Source organism: Garra rufa, unplaced genomic scaffold (assembly GCF_049309525.1).
Source record: "Garra rufa unplaced genomic scaffold, GarRuf1.0 hap1_unplaced_134, whole genome shotgun sequence".
NCBI classification, from domain to species: Eukaryota; Metazoa; Chordata; class Actinopteri; order Cypriniformes; family Cyprinidae; genus Garra; species Garra rufa.
In genome coordinates, this window is record NW_027394409.1 from 12,653 (window position 1) to 39,702 (window position 27,050).

General features: G+C 37.4%; 1 protein-coding gene, 2 non-coding genes and 1 pseudogene across 3 annotated transcripts; 1 reads left to right on the plus strand and 3 right to left on the minus strand.

Moving 5' to 3' along the window:
- Nucleotides 1–158: 158 nt before the first annotated feature.
- Nucleotides 159–241, minus strand: trnal-cag (transfer RNA leucine (anticodon CAG)). The gene has a single exon. It is a non-coding gene; the product is annotated as a tRNA-Leu (tRNA).
- A 1,064-nt stretch (nt 242–1,305) lies between these two features.
- trnal-cag (transfer RNA leucine (anticodon CAG)) lies at nt 1,306–1,388 on the minus strand. The gene has a single exon. It is a non-coding gene; the product is annotated as a tRNA-Leu (tRNA).
- Nucleotides 1,389–2,281: 893 nt separating this feature from the next.
- On the plus strand, nt 2,282–5,303 carry LOC141316693 (uncharacterized). The gene is made up of 2 exons (XM_073832817.1): nt 2,282–2,375; nt 4,321–5,303. Exons 1-2 carry the CDS (start codon nt 2,282–2,284, stop codon nt 5,301–5,303), a joined length of 1,077 nt encoding a protein of 358 aa, XP_073688918.1.
- Nucleotides 5,304–9,272: 3,969 nt separating this feature from the next.
- LOC141316694 (uncharacterized) lies at nt 9,273–18,319 on the minus strand (annotated as a pseudogene).
- Between the last annotated feature and the right edge of the window lie 8,731 nt (nt 18,320–27,050).

Genomic DNA, 27,050 nt, shown 5'->3' on the forward strand with positions numbered 1-27,050 from the left:
AGTAATTCTCAAGTTTAACGGAAGTTACTGCCACTTTATACTAATTCTGACGTCGACTGAAATGTGGTGCTTTGGCAAAGTTAATGCCCTGACACAAGGCAAAGTTACAGCCTTGCGGCTGAAGACCGTAGCTGTTGTCCGTAGCCGAAACTTAAGTCTGTCAGAAGTGGGATTCGAACCCACGCCTCCAGGGGAGACTGCTACCTGAACGCAGCGCCTTAGACCGCTCGGCCATCCTGACACACTTGCGTGGTGGGAGCTGACCCGTTGCGGCTACACCCAGCTTGTGGTCTGAATCCCTAACGAAATGTTGATTCGATTCAAATATAGCTCCACATGTTCTGCCAAGCGCTGAAGACTGTAGCTGTTATCCGAAGCCAAAGGACAAAGGACAGTTCTGTCGGAAAAGTGGGATTCGAACCCACACCTCCAGAGGAGACTGCGACCTGAACGCAGCTTTTGGATCTACGCCCTGCAGGCAGGCACCGACACGCTAGCGCTTCGCATTTCAGACCGGTCATCCCGCCGGCCTCGTTGGCGCAGTTAGGCAGCGTGTCAGTCTCATAATCTGAAGGTCGTGCCTCACACGGGGCAGCGTGGTGCCTTTTGATAGCTGAGAGCGCTTACACGACAGAGCGGGCTTCTCTGTTCCCGTCCGCCTGCTTGTCTCCTTCGCCTGAGGGAAAAAGGCCACAGCTCATCTGAAGGGTGGACGACACGACATTGCGGGAGAAACTGTGAGTTTCCAGGTAAATTCCCTAAATACCATCCAGCGACATTGCATTCAGTCCTAGGCCACCCTTTGACATGCAATATAATCGAAATTCAGTGTTCACGCTGGGCTAATGCTGAATGAATGCAGGAATACCATCCCTGTCGTATTCATGTAACATGTGGTGGTGTTCTTGTGAGGTTTTCTTAAGGGTAATATCATGCTGGCATTGGAAATGAAATTCCCTATTAATGGGAAGGCAAGCTTTCGTGAACCTTAAAGCAATGTTGCCTTCATCTTAAGGAAATATTGACTCGATTCTATTACGACTTGACATAGTCTTTCAAGGCATTCTTTAAAAGTGCCTGCAACTTGGTATCGGGGAAGGAGTGACGTCGCACAAACGATAAAACGGAGTAATTCTCAAGTTTAACGGAACGCCCGTTGGCGTTACTGCCACTTTATACTAATTCTGACGTCGACTGAAATGTGGTGCTTTGGCAAAATTAATGCCCTGACACAAGGCAAAGTTGGCAAAGTTACAGCCTTGCGGCTGAAGACCGTAGCTGTTGTCCGTAGCCGAAACTTAAGTCTGTCAGAAGTGGGATTCAAACCCACGCCTCCAGGGGAGACTGCGACCTGAACGCAGAGCCTTAGACCGCTCGGCCATCCTGACACGCCTGCGTGGTGGGAGCTGACCCATTGCGGCTACACCTACAGGCAAGGACAGAGAAGCTAGTTCTTCGCTGTTCAGACCGGTCAACCCACCGGCCTCATTGACGCAGTTGGGCAGCGTGTCAGTCTCATAATCTGAAGGATCCCTTCCGCCTGCTTGTCCCTTTTCTCCTGAGTCAAAAGGCCACAGCTCCTCTGGAGGGCGTGCGACATGATGTTTTGTGAGAAACTGTGAGGTTCCAGGTAAATTCCCTGACTCCCACCCAGTCCTAGACCAACCGTTGATATACAGTGTAATCGAAATTCAGTGTTGATGCTGGGCTAATACTGAAAGGAATGCAGTAATAGCATTCATAATCATGTAACATGTGGTCGTGTCCTTGTGAGGCTTTCTTGAGGTTAGTATAATGCTGGCATTCGATGAAATGAAATTACATGTCATTGGGAAGACAAGCTTTCGTAAACCTAAAGGCCCGGACACACCAAGCCTAATAGTCTGTGGCCTTCATCCTGTAGTGCCACAAACTGTAAGCAGACAGAGAATGCACATTTTCTGCTGTCATGCAGGTGGCCCGGATAGCTCAGTCGGTAGAGCATCAGAGTTTTAATCTGAGGGTCCAGGGTGATAAGCTGTCAGTTTGCTGAGGCCTCCCCTCATGACCTGAATTAAGTACATGCAGCGCTGTTTGCTAAAGTAGCATACTTTGCAGGCATCCTATCATATGCACACTGCTGGTATGGATACAGTCAGTTTTGACTGCAAGAGATGAGGTAATTTGATGTCTTTGATTGTTTACGGCACTCCCATTTTCCTGTTTCAGCATAAAAGCGGCATTTTGCTTGTCAGAAATACATGCTCTGTTTTAATGTTACTTTAAATTGGGTTAGAACTAAATGAATGGCAAAGCTCAGCATTTTTTTGGCAACTCCCTTCCGTCACCTCGCATACCCCAGTTTGAGAACAAGTGCTATAGAGTGTCCCACAAAAGTGAGTACACCCCTCACACAAATTTAGTATATTGTCTTAAGGGATAATACTATAGAAATTTAACTTGGATATATTTTATAGTCAGTGTGCAGCTTGTATAGCAGTATAGATTTACTGTCCTATGAAAATAACTCAGCATACTGCCATTATTGTCAAAATAGCTGGCAACAAAAGTGAGTACACCCGAAGTGAACTTGTCAAAACTGTGTCCAAAGTGTCAATATTTTATGTTAGCACCATTGTTATCCAGCACTGCCTTAATCCTGCAAGGCATGGAATTGACCAGAGCTGCACAGGTTGTTGCTGGGATCCTCTTCCATATAATGGCATCACATAGCTGCAGTACATTAGAGACATTGTGCTTCTCTACCTTCCATCTGAGGATGCCCCACAGGGTCCAGGTTCTGCACTTGATGCACAGAACAGTCAAGCAGACAAAAACATAAACATAATGAATAGGACATGTGGCTTTACATGGCTAAACAACATACTGCTGTTATCACTTAGGGTGTACTCACTTTTGTTGCCAGCTATTTTGGCAATAATGGCTGTATTTTTAGAGGACAGTAAATCTATACTGCTATACAAGCTGGACACTGACTACTCTAAAATATATCCAAGTTTCATTTCTATAGTATTATCCCTTGGGAAGATATACTAAAATGGTTGCTGAAATGTAAGAGGTGTACTTACTTTTGTGAGATACTGTATGTTTCTCATCCCCCACCCCATTTTTGTATTATTGTTTGTTGACAATGAAACAGAAAAAGGGGGTTTGGAGCGTTTTGGGATTTTTATGAATGCACAGACAAAAAAAAGTCACAATTATAAATACATTTTAAAATCCAAACACTGGTTAATGGCTGGTAAGCAATATTTTGGCCTGTGCATTTTCTCAGTTCGGTTGCTGTTGGCAAGTGATTTTTTTGTAATCTTGTTTGCTTTCCTCCTGCTTTGTTGTTCATGTCTTACTTTCTTTAGTCGTAAAGAAATGTTTTTTGAGGAAAACATTTCAGGATTTCTCTCCATATAGAGGACTTCTATGGTGCCCCCAAGTTTGAACTTCCAAAATGCAGTTTAAATGTGGCGTCAAAGGGCTTTTAATGATCCCAGCCGAGGAAGAAGTTTATTATCTAGCGAAACGATCAGATATATACTTTTTAATCTCAAATGCTTGTCTTGCTGAGCTAGACAAGACTTTGAGGTTAAAAAGTATATAAATTGTAATTTTTTTTTTTTTTTTTAGAAAATAACATTGTTTGCTAAATAAAACCCTTCTTTCCTTGGCTGCGATCATTTAGAGCCCTTTGAAGCTGCATTTTAGAAGTTCAAACCATATAAATCCTGAATGCTTTACTCAAAAAACATAATTTCCTTACGACTGAAGAAAGAAGGACATGAACATCTTGGATGACAAGTGTGTGAGTACATTATCTGTAAATTTTTGTTCTGAAATGTGCATTTCTCAAATCTCTCACAATTGTGATTTTCATGCTGCCCAAATGTGGTTTACATACATGACACTATTAATCTTAGTTAAAAATTACAGAAGTTTCCCCCAAAATCCCAAGCATACCTTTACGTCTATGTAATGCTGCATTTAAAAAAAAAACTTGATTCCAAGTTTTCAATGAGGAATTAAAACAGTAGTCAAACATCAAACACTTCAAACATCCCCAGTAGAACACATTTTGATGTTTTCACATATCCAAGACTTTCTATAAATGTAAACTGGGGTGTCAAGCTCAGCTCTGCAGAGTTTAACTCCAATTCTAACTGAACACACCTGAATCATGGTCTTCAAGGTTAACTTATTAGAGGTGTGTTGGAGCTTTACTCTGCAGGACTGTGACTCTCCAGAATAAATGCCAGATCTGGGCCATTGTTGCACTCTGTTCTACTGTTGCTTTTAAACAGGGGTTAACTTGTATTTGTCTCTTTTTAGAACTGGTGGTGCCCAGAATGGAGAGTGAAGTACTAGATGAAATGCAAGATGAAGATCAGTATTTTATAACTGGACGAGAATCAATTAGTTGCTCTCAGACAGAAAATACTTCAAGTAAAACTCATTTCACCTGCCAGTATTGTGGAAAGAGTTTCAGTCAACATGGAAACCTTATAGTCCACTTGAGGATTCACACTGGAGAGAAGCCTTTTACCTGCCAACAGTGTGGAAAACATTTCAGTGAACATGGAAATCTTAAAGTCCACATGAGGATTCACACTGGAGAGAAGCCTTTCACCTGCCAAGAGTGTGGAAAATCTTTCCCTAAAAAAGCAGCCCTCAAAAGCCACATGAACGTCCACACAGGTGAAAAGCCCTTCACATGCCCTCTGTGTGGAAAACATTTCAGTCAACAAGGAAGCATTAACAGGCACATGAGAACTCACACTGGAGAGAAGCCGTACCTTTGCAAACTTTGTGGAATAGGTTTTACAACCAAACCAAACCTTGAGTATCACATGAACATTCACACTGGTGAGAAGCCATATGCATGCGATCAGTGTGAAAAGAAGTTCAGTCATAAGGGAACCCTTAAAAAGCACATGGTGGTTCACTCAGGAGCTCCCTCTCTCAGTTTTATATGCCATCAGTGTGGAATGAGTTTCTCAGACAGTGATCATTTTAAAAATCATGTAACATCTCACACTGGAGAGAAGCCGTTCATGTGCAATCACTGTGGAAAAACTTGCTCAAACAAGACAAACCTAAATCTACACATGAGAATTCATACTGGAGAGAAGGATTATATCTGCCCTTATTGTGGAAAGACTTTCAGATTTAGAGGAAACCTTCGGGCTCACATGAGAGTTCACAGTGAAGAAAAACCTTTTAGTTGCCTTTCATGTGGAAAGAGTTTCACACTTAAAGGAAACCTTACCGCTCACATGAGGCTTCACACTGGAGACAGACCTTCTGCAACATAAGTTTCACATATCAGAGAAACCTGAAAGATAATTTGCAAACGCATTCTGGAAACACACTGACAAGTTTAGAAGGAGCAATTTTTAAAATCACTCTGAAGGCGGCGCAATGGAATAATTTTTGTCTATATGTGATTTTGCCATCACATATAGACCTAGAACAGTTATGTATAAACAAGACCGTATTTCTGTTTTTGTACGTAAATAGTTTCAAATAGCTCTGCAGATATAAAATGGCACCAGAAAAAAGTTCTACTTCAAAGATTTTTTGCCTGAAATAGCAAAAATAATTTGAAGGCTGAAATTATTGACTGAAACCGTGACAAATATTAAATATAAATTCTCAAGTGAGTTATGTTGTGTGTACGTAAAAGTTCCTTCTTACTGAACTGTCCACTTGTGCCAAGAAATAGTGGGCTAACAAGTCTGGCATGAATTTCAACAAGTACAGTGGGGCAAATAAGTATTTAATACACTGCCGATTTTTCAAGTTTTCCCATTTACAAATAATGGTAAAATCTGTAATTTTCAATATAGGTACACCTCAACTGTGAGAGACAGAATCTAAAACAAATCCAGTCACATTGTTTAATTTTTAAATAATTAAGTTCCATTTTATTGCATGAAACACGTCTTTGATACACTAGAAAAATAGAACTTAGTATTTGGTTTACAGTTACAGAGGTCAGATGTTTTCTGTAGTTCTTGACCAGGTTTGCACACACTGCAGCGGGGATTTTGGCCCACTCCTCCATACAGGTCTTCTGCAGATCTTTCAGGTTTTGGGACTGTAGCTTGGGCAACAGGCCCTTACTGAGGGAAGGTTGTTGTTGCCCAAAATCTTGTGATACATGGCCCCATCCATCCTCCCCTCAATACGGTGCGGTCGTCCTGTCCACTTTGCAGAAAAACACCCCCAAAGCATGATGTTTCCTCCCCCATGCTTCACAGTTGGGATGGTGTTCTTTGGATTGTACTTATCCTTCTTCTTCCTCCAAACACGGCATGTGGAGTTTATACCAAAGAATTATATTTTGGTCTCATCTGTCCACATGACCTTCTCCCATGCCTACTCCAGGATCATACAGATGGTCTTTGGCAAACTTCAGACGGGCCTGGACATGTGCTGACTTGAACAGGGAGACCTTGCACACGCTGCAGGATTACAATCCATGACGGTGTAGTGTGTTACTAATGGTAACCGATGAGACTGTGGTCCCAGCTCTCTTCAGGTCATTGACCAGGTCCTCCCGTTTAGTTCTAGGGTTTGCATTAGTTGGTCTCTCATAACCATGATGGTTATGGTTTAATGTAATCATTGCTTGACCTGAATCATTGAACTCAATTTAGAGTCAAATCTCTGAGTTATTTTCCATTAAAGGAACTGCAACTCAGAGATAAGTTTCTAAAAGTGTTCAGTCAAGTAACTGTTGTAAATATTTAGTCTCATGAGTCCACAACAAACAATACTCTCCATCTATTGTTAAAATATACTTTGGAAGAATTTCTCACAAATTAAAACTTGTTTGTTTAGACACACACAGACATCAAGAACCAGCGTATGAATCTCAGCAACGGTGACAAATGATGTATTCAGATAAACATATCAACTCTGAACATCACAAAACAAGTTATTAAAAAGTCACATAAAAACAACAAAAACAAATGAAAATAGTAAGAATAAAATAAATTATGAAGACAATTCAGCCCATAATTTATTAATGCCGCAATGCATGATGGGAATCATGGATGAGTTCTGATTGGCTACATAATGTCTTAATAAAACTATTTTTTTTTTTTTTTTACATATCTGTCTGACTATATATGCGACTCTCAATTATAGAGTTTATGTAACCAGTGATAAAACCCATGGTCTATTACTTCACAAACATTTCTTGAAAACATGATTGCCTTTAGTCTGGTGTGTCTGGCTGTTATAACACTGCTACAGCAGCCAAACAAAATCTGCTTTTACAAACGTTAAACTCAAGATCCCAACTAATGCAAACACTGACCACTGTAATGGTTTCCTAAAAAATGTGATTTTCTCATTTGGTGATTCTGCTTATTAACATCAGGTGTCTTCAATAATGATCAATCATCACTTAATTAATCACTAATTATATCATTAACTTTAACTTCTGTTCAATAAAAACCATTAATTCAAGTTAAAAATTTGTATTTAGATCATGTTTAGTGAATGTAATCCGTTCATGTTAAATGAAAACAAATTTTTCAAGTTGGTTTAATATCATCCATTGTTGTTAAGATAATGTGGTGGAATCACATGGAAACACTGTCCATGATTAAATCATGTTCAACCAAAGTGCTATTTTTTTGAGTGAGCAGTATGTTGTTTAACCATGAAAAGCTACATGTCCTATTCATCATGTTTCTGTTTTTGTCTGCTTGACAGGACAATACAAAGTTGTGTATCTTGTACTAGAGCAGGTAAAAGTACCTCATGGCAGAACTCTCTGAGAATTACAGAATTAGAAATGTTGCTCTCCACAAAGATGGCCAAGGCTATTAAAGGTTCAGTAACACCCTGAAACCAAGTTACACTACACTGGTCAGGGTCATACAGAGGTTTTCAAAGATGGGTTTCATTCGGAACATGCCTTGCAAGGGTAGATCAACGAAGCTGAGCACTCGTTCTGTGCGTCAGGTGCAGAACTTGGCTTCAAAAAACAGATGCATGAGTGCTGCCAGCATTGCATTAAAGGTTGCAGAAGTAGAAAGTCAGCTTGTCAGTGCTCACACAATATACATAGGCGTCGTCCCAGAAGGAAGCCTCATCTGAAGCTGGCTCACAAGAAAGCCCACAAAGAGTTTGTTGAAGACAACCTGTCCAAGAGCATAAATTACTAGAACCATGTCCTGTTTTCTGATGAGACTAAGATGAACTTGTTTGGCTCAGATGGTGTCCAGCATGTGTGGCGATGACCTGGTGAGGAGTACCAAGAAAATTGTGTCTTGCCTACAGTCAAGCATAGTGGTGGTGCATCATGGTCTGGGGTGATGGGGTGGCCAAGTATGTCTCCAGACCTGAACCCTACTAAGCAGCTGAGGGGCATCCTCAAGCAGAAAGTGGACAAGCACCATATGTCTGCCAAATGCCTAAATGTAAATGTAAATGTCTAATGTCCAGCAGCTCTGGTCAATTCCACGCCCAGGATGATTAAGGCACTGCCATATAACAATGGTGCTAACACAAAATATTGACACTTTGGACAAGTTTACTTAAGGTGTACTCACTTGCCAGCTATTTTAACAATAATGGTTGTATGTTAATTTTCAATCTATACTGCTATACAAGCTGTGCATAGACTACTCTAAAATATAATAAATATTCATTTCTATAGTATTGTCCCTTGAGAAGATATACTAAAATGGTGGCTGAAATGTGAGGTGTGTACTCATTTTTGTGACATACTGTATATTACTAATATTTAAAATGTACATTATACTAATACTACTACCATTGACAAATTAATAAAACTTAGGCACAGTCACAATATTTCTTTCAGGTTTTAATTTGAATACTAAATCCCCATTACTTGCCAAATTTAATTAATTAAATGATTAATTAATTTTATGCCTTTATTTGATAAATAGAAAAATGTAAATACACAATGCAGAATTTCTGAGGAAAAAAACAAACAAAACAAACCCATTGTAAGAGTAAATGAAAGCCATTTGTATGCATTCAAAGAATTAGAATTATTTAATTAACCAAGAAAAAAGTACAACATTTCATAGGGCTCTAAACATGTAATTTTTGTTAAACCTTTAATAAATTAATGTTAAATAGTATAGATTTTCATGATTTTAATTAATTAGACATATATTTTTTTATTGATACAATTTTATTTAACCATAAAAAAATTTAAAAGCAGTCCATAAAAAATTTAACAGAAAAAAAAAACAATTTTGAAAAAAAAAAAAAAAAAAAACTTTCATAGGGCCAACTGAACAAACATACAGTCACAGGACATTTAACACAACATTAGGAAAACAAATACTACATTCACTACTACATTCATTCTCAAAAAGCATAACTCTGAATCGCATTATCACACTTTTTTTCTTTGTCCAAACTCTGAGCAATTTCCCTCCAGCAATTATTGCACATTTGGCTGCCTTTATATTGTTTTAAAGAAGGATTGTGCTGGTACGAGACGCGACAAACTTCTTCAAATGTGCCAAAAGTATAATATAGGCTTAAAGGTTTAGTTCACCCAAAAATTAAAATTCTGTCATTAATTACTCACCCTCATATTGTTTTAAACCTGTAAGACTTTCTTTCATCTTTGGAACACATTTTAAGATATATTTTAAGATGTCTCAGACTCTCCCATAGACAGCAAGGGTACTACCACGTTAAAAGCCCAGAAAAGTACCAAGACGATCGACAAAGTAGTTCATGGGAAATCAGTGGTTCAACTGTAATTTTAGGAAGCTACGAGAATAATTTTTTGTGCAAATAAAACTAAAATAAAGACTTTATTCCACATTTTCGTCTCTAATGCATCACTTGTCGATGCACTTTCACAAGTATACTCAGACACATTCGTGTGGTGCCACTGATGCAAATCATTAGATTTCAATAGCTTTTATACAGCATGAGTCTCTCCACATGTAACATGTTCCTCATCATAATGCTGGATCTGGGTCAGTGCTGGTGCTGCCACGCGCATCGTGGGACTCTCATCAACTTGCATCCACAAGTGACGCAGTAGAGATGAAAATATTAGAATAAAGTTTTTGTACAATTACAGTTGGACCATTGATGTCACATGGACTACTAAGTACTTTTCTGTGTCTTGATCGTGGTAGAACCCTTGCTGTTTATGGGAGAGTCAGAGACCTCTCGGATTTCATCAGCAGTATTTTAAATTGTGTTTTGAAGATGAACGAAGGTCTTTGTTTTTGGGTGAACTAACCCTTTAAGGCTTCTATCTTGTGTTAATTCTAATGAGGCAGTCATGGCCTAAGATGGTAAGAGAGTTGGGCTTGTAACCTGAAGGTCGTTGTTCGATTCCCACACCGGCAGGAATTGAAGGTGGGGATTGTGAACGAACAGCACTCTTTACACTTTCAATACCATGACTGAGGTGCCCTTGGATGAGTTCAATTTTGAGTATGTGTCAACTATTTCCACAGTTTGCAGGTGTAAGGCTTCTCTCCAGTATGGATTCTCATGTGGGTTATAAGGGCTCCTTTTTGATTGAAACTATTTCTACAGTTTGCAGGTGTAAGGCTTTTCTCCAGTGTGAATTCTCATGTCTGTTAAGGCTTCCTTTCTGAGTGAAACTTAGTCCACATTGAGGGCAGGTGTAAGGTTTCTCTCCAGTGTGAATTTTCATGTGGGCTTCAAGATTTCTCTTTAGGGAGAAACTCTTTCCACAATGTTGGCAGGTGTAAGGCTTGACTCCGTTATGGATTCTCATGTGGGTTATAAGGGCTCCTTTTTGATTGTAACTATTTCCACACAGTTTGCAGGTGTAAGGCTTTTCTCCGGTGTGAATTCTCATGTGCCTGCTAAGGGTTCCATTTTGAGTGAAACTTAGTCCACATTGAGAGCAGGTGTAAGGTTTCTCTCCAGTGTGAATTCTGTTGTGCCTATTAAGAGTTCCTCTTCTTGTGAAACGTTTTGCACATTGTTGGCAGCTAAAATCTCTCCTTCCAGTGTGAGCGCTCATGTGGGCTTTGAGGTTTCTCTGTTGAGAGAAATTCTTTCCACACTGATGGCAGGTGTAAGGCTTCTCTCCAGTGTGAATTCTTAAATGGATTTCAAGGCTTTCTTTATTTGTGAAAATTGTTCCACACTGTTGGCAGATGAAATTACTTCTAGATCCTTTCTTTTGAGCTCTCTTTTGTGTATTCTCTTTAGTTTGTGAGCAACCAAACACATTTTCTCCAGTGAAATCATGTTTCTTGTACTGATATTTGTCTTCTATTTCATTTAGTTCTTCACTTTCCTCTTTCAGCAGCATCAGGTCTAAAGCAGAAAGAGACCAATACAAGTTAATCCCCTGCTCTACAAGTTTTGCATGTCTCTTATTTAACCCTCTAAGCGCCAAAGTCGCAGAATTGCGACAAGACGTCATACCCATTGAAATAGACTGTAGTTCCTAATACGGTGTAATTTCTCATTTGTATTCCTAACCACTAGATGGCAGACATGTAGTACTTCGATTCTAGACCAAAATTACGTCTTGTTCCTGTTCAAAGTATTGGCGGAAATCATAGAGAAAGCGAGCGATCTTCATTGATGCGGAAGCAGTACAGTTCATAGTGTAAATAGAGTAAATTGTCAGATTTGTGAGGAGAAAAGCACCAAACGGCTGATAAAAAGTTGTACCGTGAAGAAGTGTTGCAAATGTTATTTGCTGATTGTGACTCTAAAGGGGAATATTTGTCTTTTGGAAATGACGATCGGCCGTCTAATAGACGCGCATCTCGCGGTACATCTTTGCGGAGCAGTTGTGCCGCTGTGTAAGACGAGATTGTTCATGAAGCACAAACAAATAAAGCACAAACAAATGTTGCAAATGTTATTTGCCGATTCTCACTCTGAAGGGGAATGTTTGCCTTTTGGAAGTGACGATCGGCCGTCTAATAGACGCGCGTCTCCCGGTACATTTTTGCCTCGCAGTGGTGCCGCCGCGCACCACGAGAAAGTGTTTACAAAGCATAACCAGCGATCATTTCGTCCCTTTGCCCAAAAGGAATGGGGGTGGCAGGGGTGAATATGGTCATAGTGTACACAGGGGTATAGTAATATTCTAATAATTTAGTAATTTCTTCTGTTTTATTGTTGGTTTCCTCTATTCTCATCCATTTGATCATTTTACTACTGTATAGTAGTGTAATATGTAATATTTTTGTTTTATTGTTGGTGTTCTCTTTTTTGATCATTTGGAATGAGGATAAAAAAAATAAAAACATGCAAATAAGTTCAAACATCCATTTATTATATTTTATTTCCTGAATATTACTTGTGAAATGATCACACAGTTGGCTACTGTTCACATGCATTTTATTACTACATCGAATAGTAATATAGTAATAATTTAGTACTTTTTCCTGTTTTATTGTTGGTTTCCTCTTTCTGATTATTTGAAATAAGGATAAAAGACAAAAAAAATAGCAAATAACTTCAAACATCCATTCATTATTTATTATTTCCTGAATATTATTATGAACTGATCAAACAGTTGGCTACTGTTCACATGCATTTTACTATATAGAATAGTAATAATTTAGTACTTTTTCCTGTTATATTGTTGGTATCCTCTTTTCTGATAATTTGGAATGAGGATAAAAGACAAAAAATGTGCAAATAAGTTCAAACATCCATTCAATATCTGTTATTTCCTGAGTATTACTGATGAACTAATCAAACATTAGGCTACTGTTCACGTGCATTTTACTATATAGTATAGTAATATAGTAATAATTGAGTAATTTTTCCTGTTTTATTGTTGGTTTTCTCTTTTCTGATCATTTGTAATGTGGATAAAAAGACAAAAAACTAAAAAACATCAATTCAATATCTACTATTTCCTGAATATTATGAATTTCAATAATGCCGCCCCCATGATGACGTCATAATATGCAAATTAGATGAGAATATTTACACCCCACATCAACTTTTGGTGATGCCCAACATTTTTCTAATTTACAGTAGATCTCTATCTTTAAGCCCTTTCAAGCCACAAGCTTTTGAAATCTTGATGTCAAAATCCAGCATTTTTCAAAAAAAACCCTGGCGCCTAAAGGGTTAACACACCTGTCTAATGGTTAGAGAGTCGGGCTTGTAACCCGAAGGTCGCTGGTTTGATTCTCGCACCAGCAGGAATTGAAGGTGGGGATTTTTAACGAACAGTGCTCTTTCTACCATCTATATACCTTTTTCCTGAACACAGAAGTAAGTCCGACTCTTAACTGAAAGAATGCTTTGCATTTCCGGTCTGCATTGTTTCTAGTCAAATTAGGGTATATTCCAAGCTAATAAACTAATGTTAAACCTATTAAAATGTTTTTAAAAAGCACATGGCTCCATAGCGCCATCACTTGGCAATGTTGCAATGACCGTCATTTGTCAGTGCCTCACTTTAATGAGTGTGTAGACGACACGAAGCAGCGGAAGGTAGCTACATTAAAAACACATGGACGCTATTTGAATGGGTTCCTATGGAAACCGGAACAGAAAAGCATTCAATCTGACGTTAGAATTCGTAATGGCGGCGCTCATCGTTTTCTCAGGAAAAAGGTCTATACCATGACTGAGGTGCCCTTAAATAAGGCACCGGAAACCTAATTGTGTTTGTTCACTTCTCACTGCTGTGTGTGTGCACTTGGATGGGTTAAATGCAGAGCACCAATTTCGAGTATGGGTCACCGTATTTTTGATTTTTGTTTTTGGGTGAACTAAGTCTTGAATATCTGACTGTTAGCACTGTGCTTATGTAAATGAAGCCATCTTATCAAACATAAGTATAGAGTAGAGATGCACCAATTGACTGGCTAGTGATCGAAATCGGCCAATTTTTTGCATGATCGGCCCGGATCGTGACCGTAGTCAAAATATTATGTGGGGGAACAACCACAAAAACGTTCGGAACAACAAACCTAACAAGACACTTAAAACACCATCACTCAGCTGAATCAGGCACGTGCAGAGGGGGGGGCGGAGGGTGCTCGAGCACCTGCCCTTTTTGCTCAGATGCCCAAAGTGCCCTTCTGTCAAAGGTCTCCTATTTTTTATTTTTTTAATGTAATGCAGGGCTCGCAAAATTGCTAGCCCAACGTTCCGGGGCTATTGTGTTTTCCAGTCGGGCTACCAGAATGTTACACCGGCTGCCCGACGGGCTATCGTAAAGTAGAGGGCACCTGCAGGTCCTTAAAAACTCCTCAATTTAGTTGTATCAAATTTAAGGCCATAAAAAGTGTTAAATATGTTAAATAGTATAAGAAAATACTTAATTATAATTTAGGAAGTCGTACATTTGGGGACGGAAAGATGAGAATCGCGATAGGGCTGGATTAAACTTCAAAAGGCAATGATGTCATTGAATAAATATGCACAATGTAGGTTTCAAAGTCAAAACGCGGCACTGATGTCTTTATATGAATGTTTCTGAAGGGAACCGACTGTCCTCAGAAACATGTCGTTGTCATTTTCATTTATTGCCTGATAAAACAGCATTAATGCTGATTTGTATACAGCCGTTACTAGGGAAACCTTAATACTTCAGCGCTCTTAAAGCGCCCCCTTGTGACAGAGAATGACTTTTTCTTTTCCACATTTTTTCAGCTCTTTATGGTCAAATTATTGCAATTATCGACCTACGTTGTTATGCAACAAACACAGAGTTGTGTGAAAGAAGTTATTGTGCCTTCTAAAAATCTAAACAAATAAGACAGTAATATTTATGTTTTAAATAAATATAATAAATTATATACTCGATTTATCCCTTGTAATGGTATAAAGGCTGAAATTCCATTGTATAAGATATTTTGTTTTGTTTTGTGTGAAGCTGTATCTGAATTATAAATCATGCCATTTTATGCCTTCTACCGTACATTGTCAAATCCTACTCATACTGTTCATTTTACTTCTGCGGCTCTTAAAAAGGGTCACAAACTGCCTTAAATTGATATTTAAAGTGACCACTCAGAGTTTAATATAACAGCTGTTCTTTATTATTGTGTTTAACAGAGAGAAGAAAATCTTTAGGTTTGACAATTTAATACACAACAATTTCTAATCAAAATGAATAGGTCCAAGGAAAATATTTTTATCTTTTAAACATTAAAATGGTCTTTTATGTTCCGTTTATTTCTCAAAACTGCTTCACAGCATTGGCTGCTAGAGGCCACTGTAATAATACATTTATGTGACCCTGGTCCACAAAACCAGTCTTAAGTAGCACAGGAATATTTGTAGCAATAGCCAAAAATACATTGTATGGGTCAAAATTATATATTTTCTTTTATGCCAAAAATCATTAGGATATTAAGTAAAGATCATGTTCCATGAAGATTTTTTTTTTTTAATTTCCTACCATAAATATACCATAAACTAGTAATATGTATTGCTGAGAACTTCATTTGGACAACTTTTAAGGCGATTTTCTCAATATTTAGATTGTTTTACACCCTCAGCTTCCAGGTTTTCAAATAGTTGTATCACAGATAAACATTGTCCTATAACAAACCATACATCAATGAAAAGCTTATTTACTCAATTTTGAAGTTTTGACTGGTTTTGTGGTCTATGGTCACATATCAGCAAGGAATGTGTCACAATATACAGTACAGTATTGCTGTACTGATGTTTTGAGCACAGCCCTATTTATGGAGCCCCTTTTATAGTGAAAAAAATATTACTGATTCTGTTGTTTAAAAAAAAAAAAAAAAAAAGTTTGAGTCCTGAAACGCAATTAAAACTTCAAATAATGCATAATTTGTCTTATTAATGACATTGTTACTTGTTACATAAGTAACTGGATGCCTACAATGAGGTGATGGACCCGAGGGGCTCTTTAATGCCTTCTTTCAGATGCCCTTTTTATACTTTGAGCACCTGCCCCTTTAAAGGTCTCTGCACGGCCCTGAGCTGAATATGCATCTCTCTTAGCTAACACACCTGATTCAGATAACCAACTCATTAGAAGTGAGCTCCGTGAATGAACTTTGTTCCGATTGACATGGTCCCTGAATAGTGTACATTGCTACCTACTCCCTGAGCAGGGGAAATCAGTTGAAGTTTACTACACTTGAACATTCGTTCACATATTTGCGATACGTCACCGCATTCAGCGTCTTCACACACAGCTTCAAATTAAACATACTGTATATGCTCACTTCAATCTAATAGTTCACAGTGAGCGTATATGTTCCATTTGAAGGTCATTAAAACGTGCGAGCCGTGAATTTTCATCTGTGTGTGAAGACGCTGTATGCATTGGTGTATAGCGCAAATATGTGAATGAACGCTCCAAAGTGTAGTACCGCTGGATTAACTTGTGACAAGGCAGAAATGCTTCTCTTTATAAAGAAAAATGTGCCATTAATGCTCAAGTAATAGCATTTAGTACTAGCATTGTTATTTCTACCTGTTTAAAGACACAGTGGTCTTTTTGTTATTATAGTTATTGTTGTGAGACGATCCTGTAAATAATGTTTAAAAAATTCTTCCATAACAAAATTCATTGAAGAAAAGTACATTTTTTGTTAGTTATATTTTATTTCTAACTGAAGAAAATATTTTTGTATATGCTTTGATTACAGTTTTTTTTTTTTTTTTTTTAATGAATTGGCAATGAATTTTTTTAATCTGAATCGGCAAGTCACACTTACTGAAAAATCAGAATCGGCCATGAAAGTTGGAGTGGATGCAGTCAGTTTGGACCACAAAATATTAGTTAACTTGATGTCATTTGACAGTTTACTCACATGTAATGGTTTTTATACTAAAAGTAAATTTGGCTGGTCAGAAGTACTTGCTTAGTTTTTATGTTACTTAAAAAATGTGGGGTACAGTTAATCAAATGCCAAAGCACAGCATTTTGTACACATACCTCTTCCATCACCTCACAGTTTATACCGTTCTCGTGGTAAAATACAGTACCTTCTTTACAACAATGCTCCACTATGATGCTCCTGATCAGTGGTCATCAATTTATTCACCTGATTATATTGACATTATTGGAGTTATTTTCTTTATTTCCTCTCTTTATCTATTTATTTGATATATTTTGTTCTATCTTCTTTCCTGACTGAGTGAGTGTGTCCCAGCACTGGGGTTGCATGAGTTAATGCACTCTCAGGGATGGGTTGCGGCAGGAAGGGGATCCGGTGTAAAACGTGCTAAATCGGCTGTGCGGATCACTCCGTTGTGGTGACCCCTGATAAAAAAGGGAGCGAGCCGAAAGAGAGAAAGAGAGAGTTCTATGTTCTTTTTCCCTTTTTTTTTTTTCCCCCTTTTTAAAAAAAAAAAAAAACTACTTTATACAAGATATAGAGGTGTACAACTTAGACATTACAATCGTACACCTCACATAAATACATCTAAATTTAACCTGAATGTTTGTATTTTTGTTTTGGCTTTATATTTACAGTGCTTCTTTTTGTGCTTTATATTTACAGCATTTACAGTTTTTTCTTATTTTGTACAGTTTTTCTGTATGTCCTACATTGTCTTGTTCTTAAAATAACAACCAAAAATAGATATTTCAGTAAAAATAAATGATACTTACTAGAAGAATTGCAGGAATAAGTATCATGTGTTTCATTTGTATAGTCTCAGTGAGCTTTTATGAGGTTTCACGTATGCGCAGTAAGGCGAATTTAACATTTCCTGACATTTCAGTGTGGATGCGAAACTTTTGGAAAATGCTTGAAAACGCTAGTGTGGACAGAGAAATTTTTTTAACAAACACTTTTCAGTTGTATGCAGATTAATTTAGATGTAGCTTTAATATCCAGTGGCTGTTTTATTTGCTTACCAAATAGCTTTAAATGAACAAATGCAGACAGCATGCAGTAGCCAAATTATGATTACTCACATTTCAAGGTTTGTTTTAAGTACTTAGAAGTCGATATTGGGTTTAATTTTACAAAATAAACTAATTTTCAAACATTGTTTAGGCTAATTTCATATTATTGTTACTAAAGTACATGATGCCATAATAAATGCAGTGTGAAAGCTGGATATTCTCAGCTGCACTTGAAGGCAGTTGTTAGTATCTGTCATGTGATCTCAACACTTTTGTCAAATGTCAAAACATTTCTACACACGTGTGACATTATTCATAAATATCATTCATTTCAGCTCTGAGATTGAAAACCAACCTGTTTGTTCCTCAGTATCTTCATGTTTGACTCTGAATTCTTCTTCAATCTTCATGTCTTCACTCTCCTCTTTAATAAACACCATCTTTATAATTGTGTGTCACATGGATCTCTGTTGATTCTCCAGGGTTTTTTCTGTGTGTTTGTACACTTTGTCCTGTTTAAGATGAGAATAATTAATAGAAATAAAACTCAATGCAATCTCTGGGTGCGTCTCAATCAGCTCCTAATTCAGTAGTCAGTGCCTTAGTAAGACAGTCAAAGTGAGAGTTAATAGACTTGATTATAAATATATACAAATTACACAGCCGTTCATATTTTGGCAGGCTATTTTTTATTTATATTCAGTATTCAATTATTTGTACATCATATCTAATAAATTTCACTCTCATGAAATCATTCTCGGTTGTGATTCACTCGTTTGTGTTTGTTGTTGTCGTTTGTAGTCCGTGTGCCGCTGAATCGAATCACTGAATCATTTCACAAATGATTTGATTCAAATGATTCGGATTCTCAGTTTCTTTCATCACTTCTTATCATCACACGATTGATTCATGATATAGAGAGCGAAATGAGACGCACATTCTCTGTTACTAAAGGCTAATGCTTTATTTACCTAACACAGGGCTGCCAACTCACGCAATTGACACTTTTCACACGCTCTCACGCCACACATCCATTTTCTCACGCAGTCAAAAGCACCCTCAGTTAAAACTTTAATAAGAAAGATATTTGCTAAACAGATTTGGTAAAGGCTCCAGGGCGTATTTGTGTTTGTGCTCTAGAAATCGCCAAAAGACAACGTGTTTTCGTAGCGCTGAGCAATGTAGCCAATCACAGACATATCTGTTGATCTTGAACACCTGTGATTGGCCATTGCATTATGAATTCACTCACCTCTAAACACCAGGTTTTCCCCCCAGTCCTCTCCACGTAGGCCTACATCTCGGAGACGTCTATTTGATGTCTGCATTTACATCTGCAAGACGTAGTTTGCTCATCTGCAAGACATCTATTGGACGTTTCCTATCAGATGTCAAATAGACGTCTATTAGATGTCTTTAAGATGTTTATGAATTTGAATGTATGTAAAACTGACATCTTACAGATGTCTGCCAGATGTTTGTATTCAGCAGATGCTCTCCAGATAAAGAGATCTTTAACAGACATCTTGCAGATGTATATGTGCTATCTGTAAATAAGCAGTTCATTGATTATAAAGGGAATTTTACGATTAACTGAAGTGTCACGTTTTTAGTGATTATCAAGAAAGGGCTGTTGCGCACTCCTAGGCCACTACATATAATCCGTTCAGAATTTGAATATAAGTTTTGTTTTTTCGTCCGGCTAAGGAAGCAAGAAGCAAAGTTTCAGGAGTGATAAATCCCTCATGAATGAAGGATTCATTTTTGAATGGGAGAAAAATATAAGTTCTCAGAACAGCAGACTAATAGATTAACATAAAAATATTAGAATTTTCATGTCAAAATATATTTTTTAAATGTGATTGCAATTATTGATAAAAGTATAATGACTAAATCTTGCAATTCTTTGACTGTACATTGCTATTCTTGTTGTGGTAAAAAGTTAACAGTTTTGCAGCACTGCAACAGTTATTTTACATCATTTTATAATAAAAACACAGTATAACTTTTTTTTGCTTGTATCATGATTAAAATGGCAGATATGGCAAAAAAAGTTTTAGGTCATGCTTGCAAGTGTAGAAATGATGACAAAGTATTGTAATTTCCCTACTGTAGAATAAGGTAAAATAACATACCTGTGAAATACTCATTTTCATTTATTTTGCTGAATTGTTTTCCAATATTACTGTCGTAAGAATAATAATATAAAATTATTATTATCATTATATTCTAATTTGTTTGGTTTCTAAATATACCAGTGTGAGTATATTTATACTGAGAACTAAAAAGAGGATTGATCCCCTTTAAACCTCAAGATCTGAGCTTTTTTCTTTGCTTAGTTTGCACACTGAAACTGTATTGGAGCTCTTAATTGTGAACTCTCAATGTGTCTCAAAGTGAACTCTCACTCCAAGCTTAACTCAAAAGTTGGCAGCCCTGACTAACACTAAATAAAACATTACACCATTACATTAAGAATACTGCATTTATTTTGTATATAGTGTAAAAACGCTTTAACTGATCTAACAGTTGGCATTATTTAAAAACGCAAAACTACAAACCTTTCTTCAGATGAATCACAACAGATGAGGAGCGGGTCGCGTCTTTATGACGTCACATCACCAGACCAAAATAAAAGTCCCACTCGTGCACTGTACTCCAGAATCACAAACACATCATAGAAATGTTGTATATAAAATTGAATTTCGTACTCATATGATGATGCTTTTCAAAGTTACTAATAACGTAAATCAATGAATTATTTTCTCTATTTTTGTTTTCATTTAATGTACATTTACAACACTATACTTCCTGCTTTTATACATTGTAATTCAGTAAAACAAACACTGCTGCGTAACTGTTATAAAGAGGGTGTGAGGTGTGATCTCATAGGTATCTTTTCCACTTCAAGAGGTCAGAACTGTCAGTCTTGACTGCATTATTTCACTGCAGCCTACTCTCGCCTTCATTCCAGGCTATATACAAGCCTAACGAGTATACACGCAGTGATGTAAAAATCTAGGTCATTTATGTCCTATAATACTAATTTAAAGAACAATATATCTTTTTTCCTTGACTCCTTTTAAATGTGAAAGTTCAACGTTTTAGCTGAAATGGTTATTTTCAGTGTATGCAATGTATTCTGGATGAACAAAAAATATACGTCTTCCATATTAACACGCATCAGACGACTGCTTAGTGAAAGAGTGCTATCTGTGATGTGCAGAACCGGGATCTGGCAACCCATTACGTGCTACTGTCGTCATTAATGAAAGTGAAAGTAACTGTGATATCGTCCTTTTAAACACTTTTTAAAAGACTTTAAAATACAGATTATATTTAAATATTTAATCAAACGGTTTATAAGTGCTTAAACAGGAATTTGATAGCTACCTGATGGATATGTGAACCGGTATGATCCCAGCTAACATAAGTCCAGCGGTCCAGTACCGGCGTTTTGCTGATCGTTATTCCAGCGGCAGCCGCTGCTTTTCCGACAGTGGTCCGCTCTCGGGCCGCTGGTTTATAATAAGTGTCTGCTGGCGGTCCGTGGGTCGTATTAATCTTTAAAGACATCATTTAATATACTTGGATAGTTATAATTATATCAAATAAAATGATTTTATGCAATATTAAATCAAGTACACAACTCTTAATAACCACTGTAAGTTTATTAAAAATACTGAACATACGTTAAAAACACATAAACATCTTTTATGTTAAAATATTGACAAAACGAAATACATTTAAAATATGTAACAATAAATTATTAGTCAAATTGAACTACCCAAGGAATAAACACACAAGCAATAGTACTTTGACAATATTTTATTTGTTATCTTTTCATTTTATGGTTTGTTTAAGTGTATGTGTGCGTGAATGTGTGTGTGTGTGTGTGTGTGTGTGTGTGTGTGTGTGTGTGTGTGTGTGTGTGTGTGTGTGTGTGTGTGTGTGTGTGTGTGTGTGTGTGTGTGTGTGTGTGTGTGTGTGTGTGTGTGTGTTGTTGTGTGTCTGTCTGTCTGTGTGTGTCGTGTGTTCCAGCTGTTGCGTTAGTTCTCCAGGTCCGCTTCCAGCCGTATGTTTGGAACCTAAAAAAATATAAATGAACAAAAATCAGTAGTGGATTTAAACCTTCCTACCTCTTATGACTTCTAGACCATCCTGGTTTATCAAAGATGCACTTTACAGGAAAGTGGCAGCTATGCATATCGCTGTTTGTTTATGTAGCGTTTACATTTCAATCACTGTAAACTTAAGCCTTATTATTTAAAAATAACAATAGTGGCATTATATAAACTTGTTAAAAAACACCCCTGACTGACACACTTGAAGCACACACACTGATCGCTTAGACAACACACAGAAATATAATGTTTCAAAAAATCTGTCTTTGCGTGTAATCCCCTGAATGGCGCCTGCGGATGTCCCCTGGACGTCTTTGTGTAGGGTTCTTTAAACGTTGAAAGGATGTTCACAGAACCTCTAGGAAACGCAAACAAAGCCGTGATTTGTTGTTTTTTTTTGTGTGTGTGCGTGTTGTAAAGGATTTACTACTAATGCTACACAACAGCCCAAAAAAGACATAAATGATTTATCTACTCATAATTTAAATATTTTGTATATACACAATACACAGCATACATAAAAATATAATATTATACTGTACAGTATATCACTAAAAATGGGAGAATCTCAGCTTAGATGTACCATAGTCAGGGTAATTATGGTTCAAATGTGTTCCGGTTTAAAATATTGCAATTTCCCCAAAAACATAATTTTCTGAGTCTAAAATTTGAAATAGCCTTAGTCAATCAATATTAATGATATCAAGGTTATACATTTACAGAATGTTCTTTACAATATATAAATGATGATTTTATGTAGAAAAAAAGGTCACACATTGTACATACATTCACACATACACACCCTACAGAATTGTGGACATTTTTTAAATTACTGCAGTTTTAATAAAAAAATTCATTATGGTGTAATAAGTAAATTAACTACAGAACAAATCAACAATTCTTTCTTTCTGCTGTGTTATAACTCTTTTGCAACTGCAGACTAGGAGACTCACTGGACACACAATTGCTATTAATTTTTTTTTTTTGTAAATTCTGTTATTTTGTCTTATAGTCTTTATGTAAACCTCTGATATGCTAATTACCTTATTCAGAGCTGTTGTAAAACAAACAAACAAAATACTGTCAAATTGTATGATCACTTATTTTGTCAAAATGATTAACATTTTTAAAATTCTGCAATGTTTATTCAAACTTCCAACCACAAGTAAACGGAGTTATCATGAAATAAAATTGTAATATTAGTTTCTAAACCATTTCTAAACCTTCATTAAAATTAATCATGTTTTAAAAGCAAACCACTTCTACTATTTACATAATGAAAACATGCACTGTAAAAAGACATTAGTTGACTTATGTAGAGAATGTCATTAGCTCAAAGAATTTAAGATGATCAATATATGTGTGTATATGCATGAGACTGTTTCTCTCATCACATATACACTGCAAAACTCCACCAGGTCTTCCGACCAATGTATAGGATGAAATGAGTTATTTAAAACATACATTTCAGTCAGGGAAAGTAGTTTAACTCACAGGAAATTGTGTATAATAATCGTCATTAAATATACGCAATTTCCAGTTTCTGATCAGTAACAGTAATGATGATATCGGCTTGTTTCTTTGTCCAGCAAATTACTCAGCGATACTCATTACTCTGACGTCGGCCGTCGTCACGGCAACGTTTTTCTTTACGAATCAGAACGGAGTTAAAACAATTTGAACACAATAGGGCTTTAAGGTAGCAATATGAGATCGACACAGTTTAAGTGACTGTTGTAATGTAAGCATTCAGCACAGAGAATCATTATATGTGAATATATGGTTGTTTATTAAACTCAACTATTTACAAACGATCGCACATAGACAAACGTACATAAAACACAAATAGACAGAGAGTGCGTGAGAGAGAGAGTATAAGAGAGAGAGAGAGAGAGTGAGAGTGAGAGAGGCAGGAAGTGAGTTTCATGGGACAGGAATGAAACTGTTCTGAACAACCTGAAATCGTTTTTCATAAAACGATTTAAACGCAGCTATCTACGTTAGAAAGACAGATACTTGCAAGCTCTTGTTGTTGTGCATTGGTTCCGTATGTGTTCAGTTCAGAAAGTCCTTTTCAGTTCCTTGAGTGTTCTTGGAGGCCGCATGGCTTCGAAGAAGGGTTTGTAGGCCTCATGATTGCAGGGTGAGCACCCCCCTCCCCCCCATGGATCTGGGGGGGGGGGGGCGCGGGTGACGTGTTTTCAGTCCAAGAGAAGAGCGAAGAGTAAAAGAAGAGAGAGGGCGGAACTGTGGGAGAGCCCTTTAAAGACTTGAAGAATGACGCCCCCCCAGCCTGGGTTTGACCAATGAGAGAGGCTGAAATTCCAAGCGGGAGGTTTGGATAGAAAGGGGGCTTTTTTATGACCCTTTTCCTGAGAGCATGTGGGTACTCATTCATATCTACTAGGGATTCATGCAACTGTAATATGTTGCATGTGTATTGACATATAATATGCATCATCCTTTAGGCCATCAAAATATGAACTCAGAGATACCAAACATGACCATGTGGTTACACCGCACAACACATCCATCCATATCTACAGTAACACATGCATAAAAACATTACACCAAAAGACAAGATACCCAAACCACAATGAAATACACACTGACTTGGGGATTGGTGTGTTCATTCATAGGAAGGTTTGTTAAAGAATTAATGAACGAAGTCAGTTACTATTGCAGTCTGTTTAGGAGAGAGTTGGTTGGGGAAGTTGCGATTCACATTCTTTTGCGTCGTAAAGTTTTTATGGTCTGGCAGAGGGGTCCTGGTCACTATAGCAACCGGGGCCTTGTGGGCCATGTGAGACTTGCCGGAGCCTACAGTTGGGGACTAAGAAAAGGGTGTGTGTGATTTTTTCCTACTTCTAATGAACAATTGTGTGTTTGATTGGTCCAGACCCTACACTTAACTTAAAACATGCTGTTTAAACATTAATGTGTGTTGGCAGTGTATGTACAAATCTACCCTATAATGATAAAAATCCATACTGTGGTTTTTAGTTAATCTGTAAAAATAATATTCCCTTTTTCAAACCGAGCCATTCTCAGATGCCTGTTGTTGTTGCGTCACACAGAGGCCGCTCCCACCATAGTTGACTGACATGAGCTCTTACCTCAGATCAGCTGTAACAGTTCGACCTCTTTGTTTCGATGCCGGAGCAGGGATGTAAATTAGACAAGAATATCTTCGAATTGTCGTGTTGCTGGATGTAATAATGAACGTAGTGGTCGTCATTTACTCCCGATATCTGAGCCGCTGGAGATGCAGTAAATTACCCTTCTTTGTGAAGGTTATGTGCCTCCCGATCTACATATTTCTGTCTATCATTCGTGATCCAGATCCACTTACAGCAGAAGTGTTTTTTAATGAATCTTTGCGATCATCTTTCCTAATAACGTGCTAGTTAGCAAGTTTAGGAGCTAAATGCGGCTAAGCTCCACAGAGAGAAGAGAGGGCAGAGCTCATTAACATTTAAAGCAACCTCGACCAGAACAGGATGAATTTTGAAGAGCTGATTTTGACAAGATAAAAAGGGTGGTGTTTTACACAACCATTGAGAATTTTTAACCAAAGTATATTATAAACCCTAAAGAATCATGTCCACTTGTGTAAAATGGGCATCCGATGACTCCTATAAAATTAAAGGAGAAGTCCACTTCCAGAACAACAATTTATAAATAATGTACTCACCCCTTGTCATCCACAATGTTCATGTCTTTCTTTCTTCAGTCGTAAAGAAATTATGTTTTGTTGAGGAAAACATTTCAGCATTTTTCTCCATAAAATGGACTGATACGGAGCCCTGATTTTGAACTTCCAAAATGCAGTTTAAATGCGGCTTCATACGATCCCAGCCGAGGAAGAAGGGCCTAATCTAGCGAAACGATCGGTTTTAAAATATTAAAATAATACAATTTATATACATTTTATTATCAAATGCTCGTCTTGCCTTGCAGTCCTAGAACTCTGTGTATTCTGGCTCAAGACAGTTAGGGAATGTCAAAAAACGCAGACCATATTTTCTCCCTCAACTTCAGGAATAATTTCAAAATCATCTTACATCGCTGCAGAAGTACCGACCCAGTCTTTGCAAAGTGAACATGCAAAAAAGATCAAACACCCTTAACAAAAAAGGTAAAACAGTGATATAGGACGATTTTGAAGTTGAGGGAGAACATGAGTTGGGAGTTTTTCAACATACCCTGAACCAGAACAGTGTTTGACATTAAAAAGTACATAAATTGCTATTATTTTTATGAAAATAACCGATCGTTTCACTAGATAAGACCCTTCTTCCTCGACTGGGATCGTTTACAACAGAATTTGTGAATGTTTGCATTTTTGAAGTTTAAAATTGGGGCACCATATCAGAGAGAAAAATGCTAAAATGTTTTCTTCAAAAAACATAATTTGTTTATGACTGGAGACAGAAAGACATGAACATCTTGGATGACAAGGGGGTGATTACATTATCTGTAAATTGTTGTTCTGGAAGTGGACTTCTCCTTTAAGTAAGTAATAATTAAAAATAAGTTTTGACAATTTACTAATTTGTAAAAATTATTTACTTAACTATAAGGCAACGGGTTACCACAATTTTTCAATAAGTCAGTGATCGCTAGTACATTTAGTCAAGAGAATCTTATCATTTTACAGTGCACTTTTTGCAAGCTTGGAGTCAGTCAGGTTGTCATGAGCAGCATTTTGAACTTACGTATGATGACATCATTAATCTGTAGATGCTGAAATGGGCGCTTTCCTTTCCTCCCTTTATAGCTGTATTTAGCCCATAGGGAGTTTTCTCCAATTTTGCTGAGAATTCTCCTTATGCTGTCGCCGAAACCTTCTTGGCTGGTTCACCGTTTGCTGTATGGCTGCTTTAATATCTGCATGGATTTGGTCCAGTTTTAGGAGAACGCGCCTCTCCATGCCTTCGAATAACTTAGACATTTCTGTGAAAAAGTTGTCAAAAATCAATTACAACTATATTTCACACACACACACACACACACACACACACACACACACACACACACACACACACACGCACACACACACACGCACACACGCACGCACGCACACACACACACACACACACACATATACACAA

Bases quoted from the DNA above. Each gene is read 5' to 3' on its own strand.
- LOC141316693 (XM_073832817.1), top strand. From the start codon at position 2,282: ATGAATGGCAAAGCTCAGCATTTTTTTGGCAACTCCCTTCCGTCACCT. The intron at 2,376-4,320 runs GTGAGTACACCC...GTCTCTTTTTAG, and splicing joins CTATAGAGTGTCCCACAAAA to AACTGGTGGTGCCCAGAATG.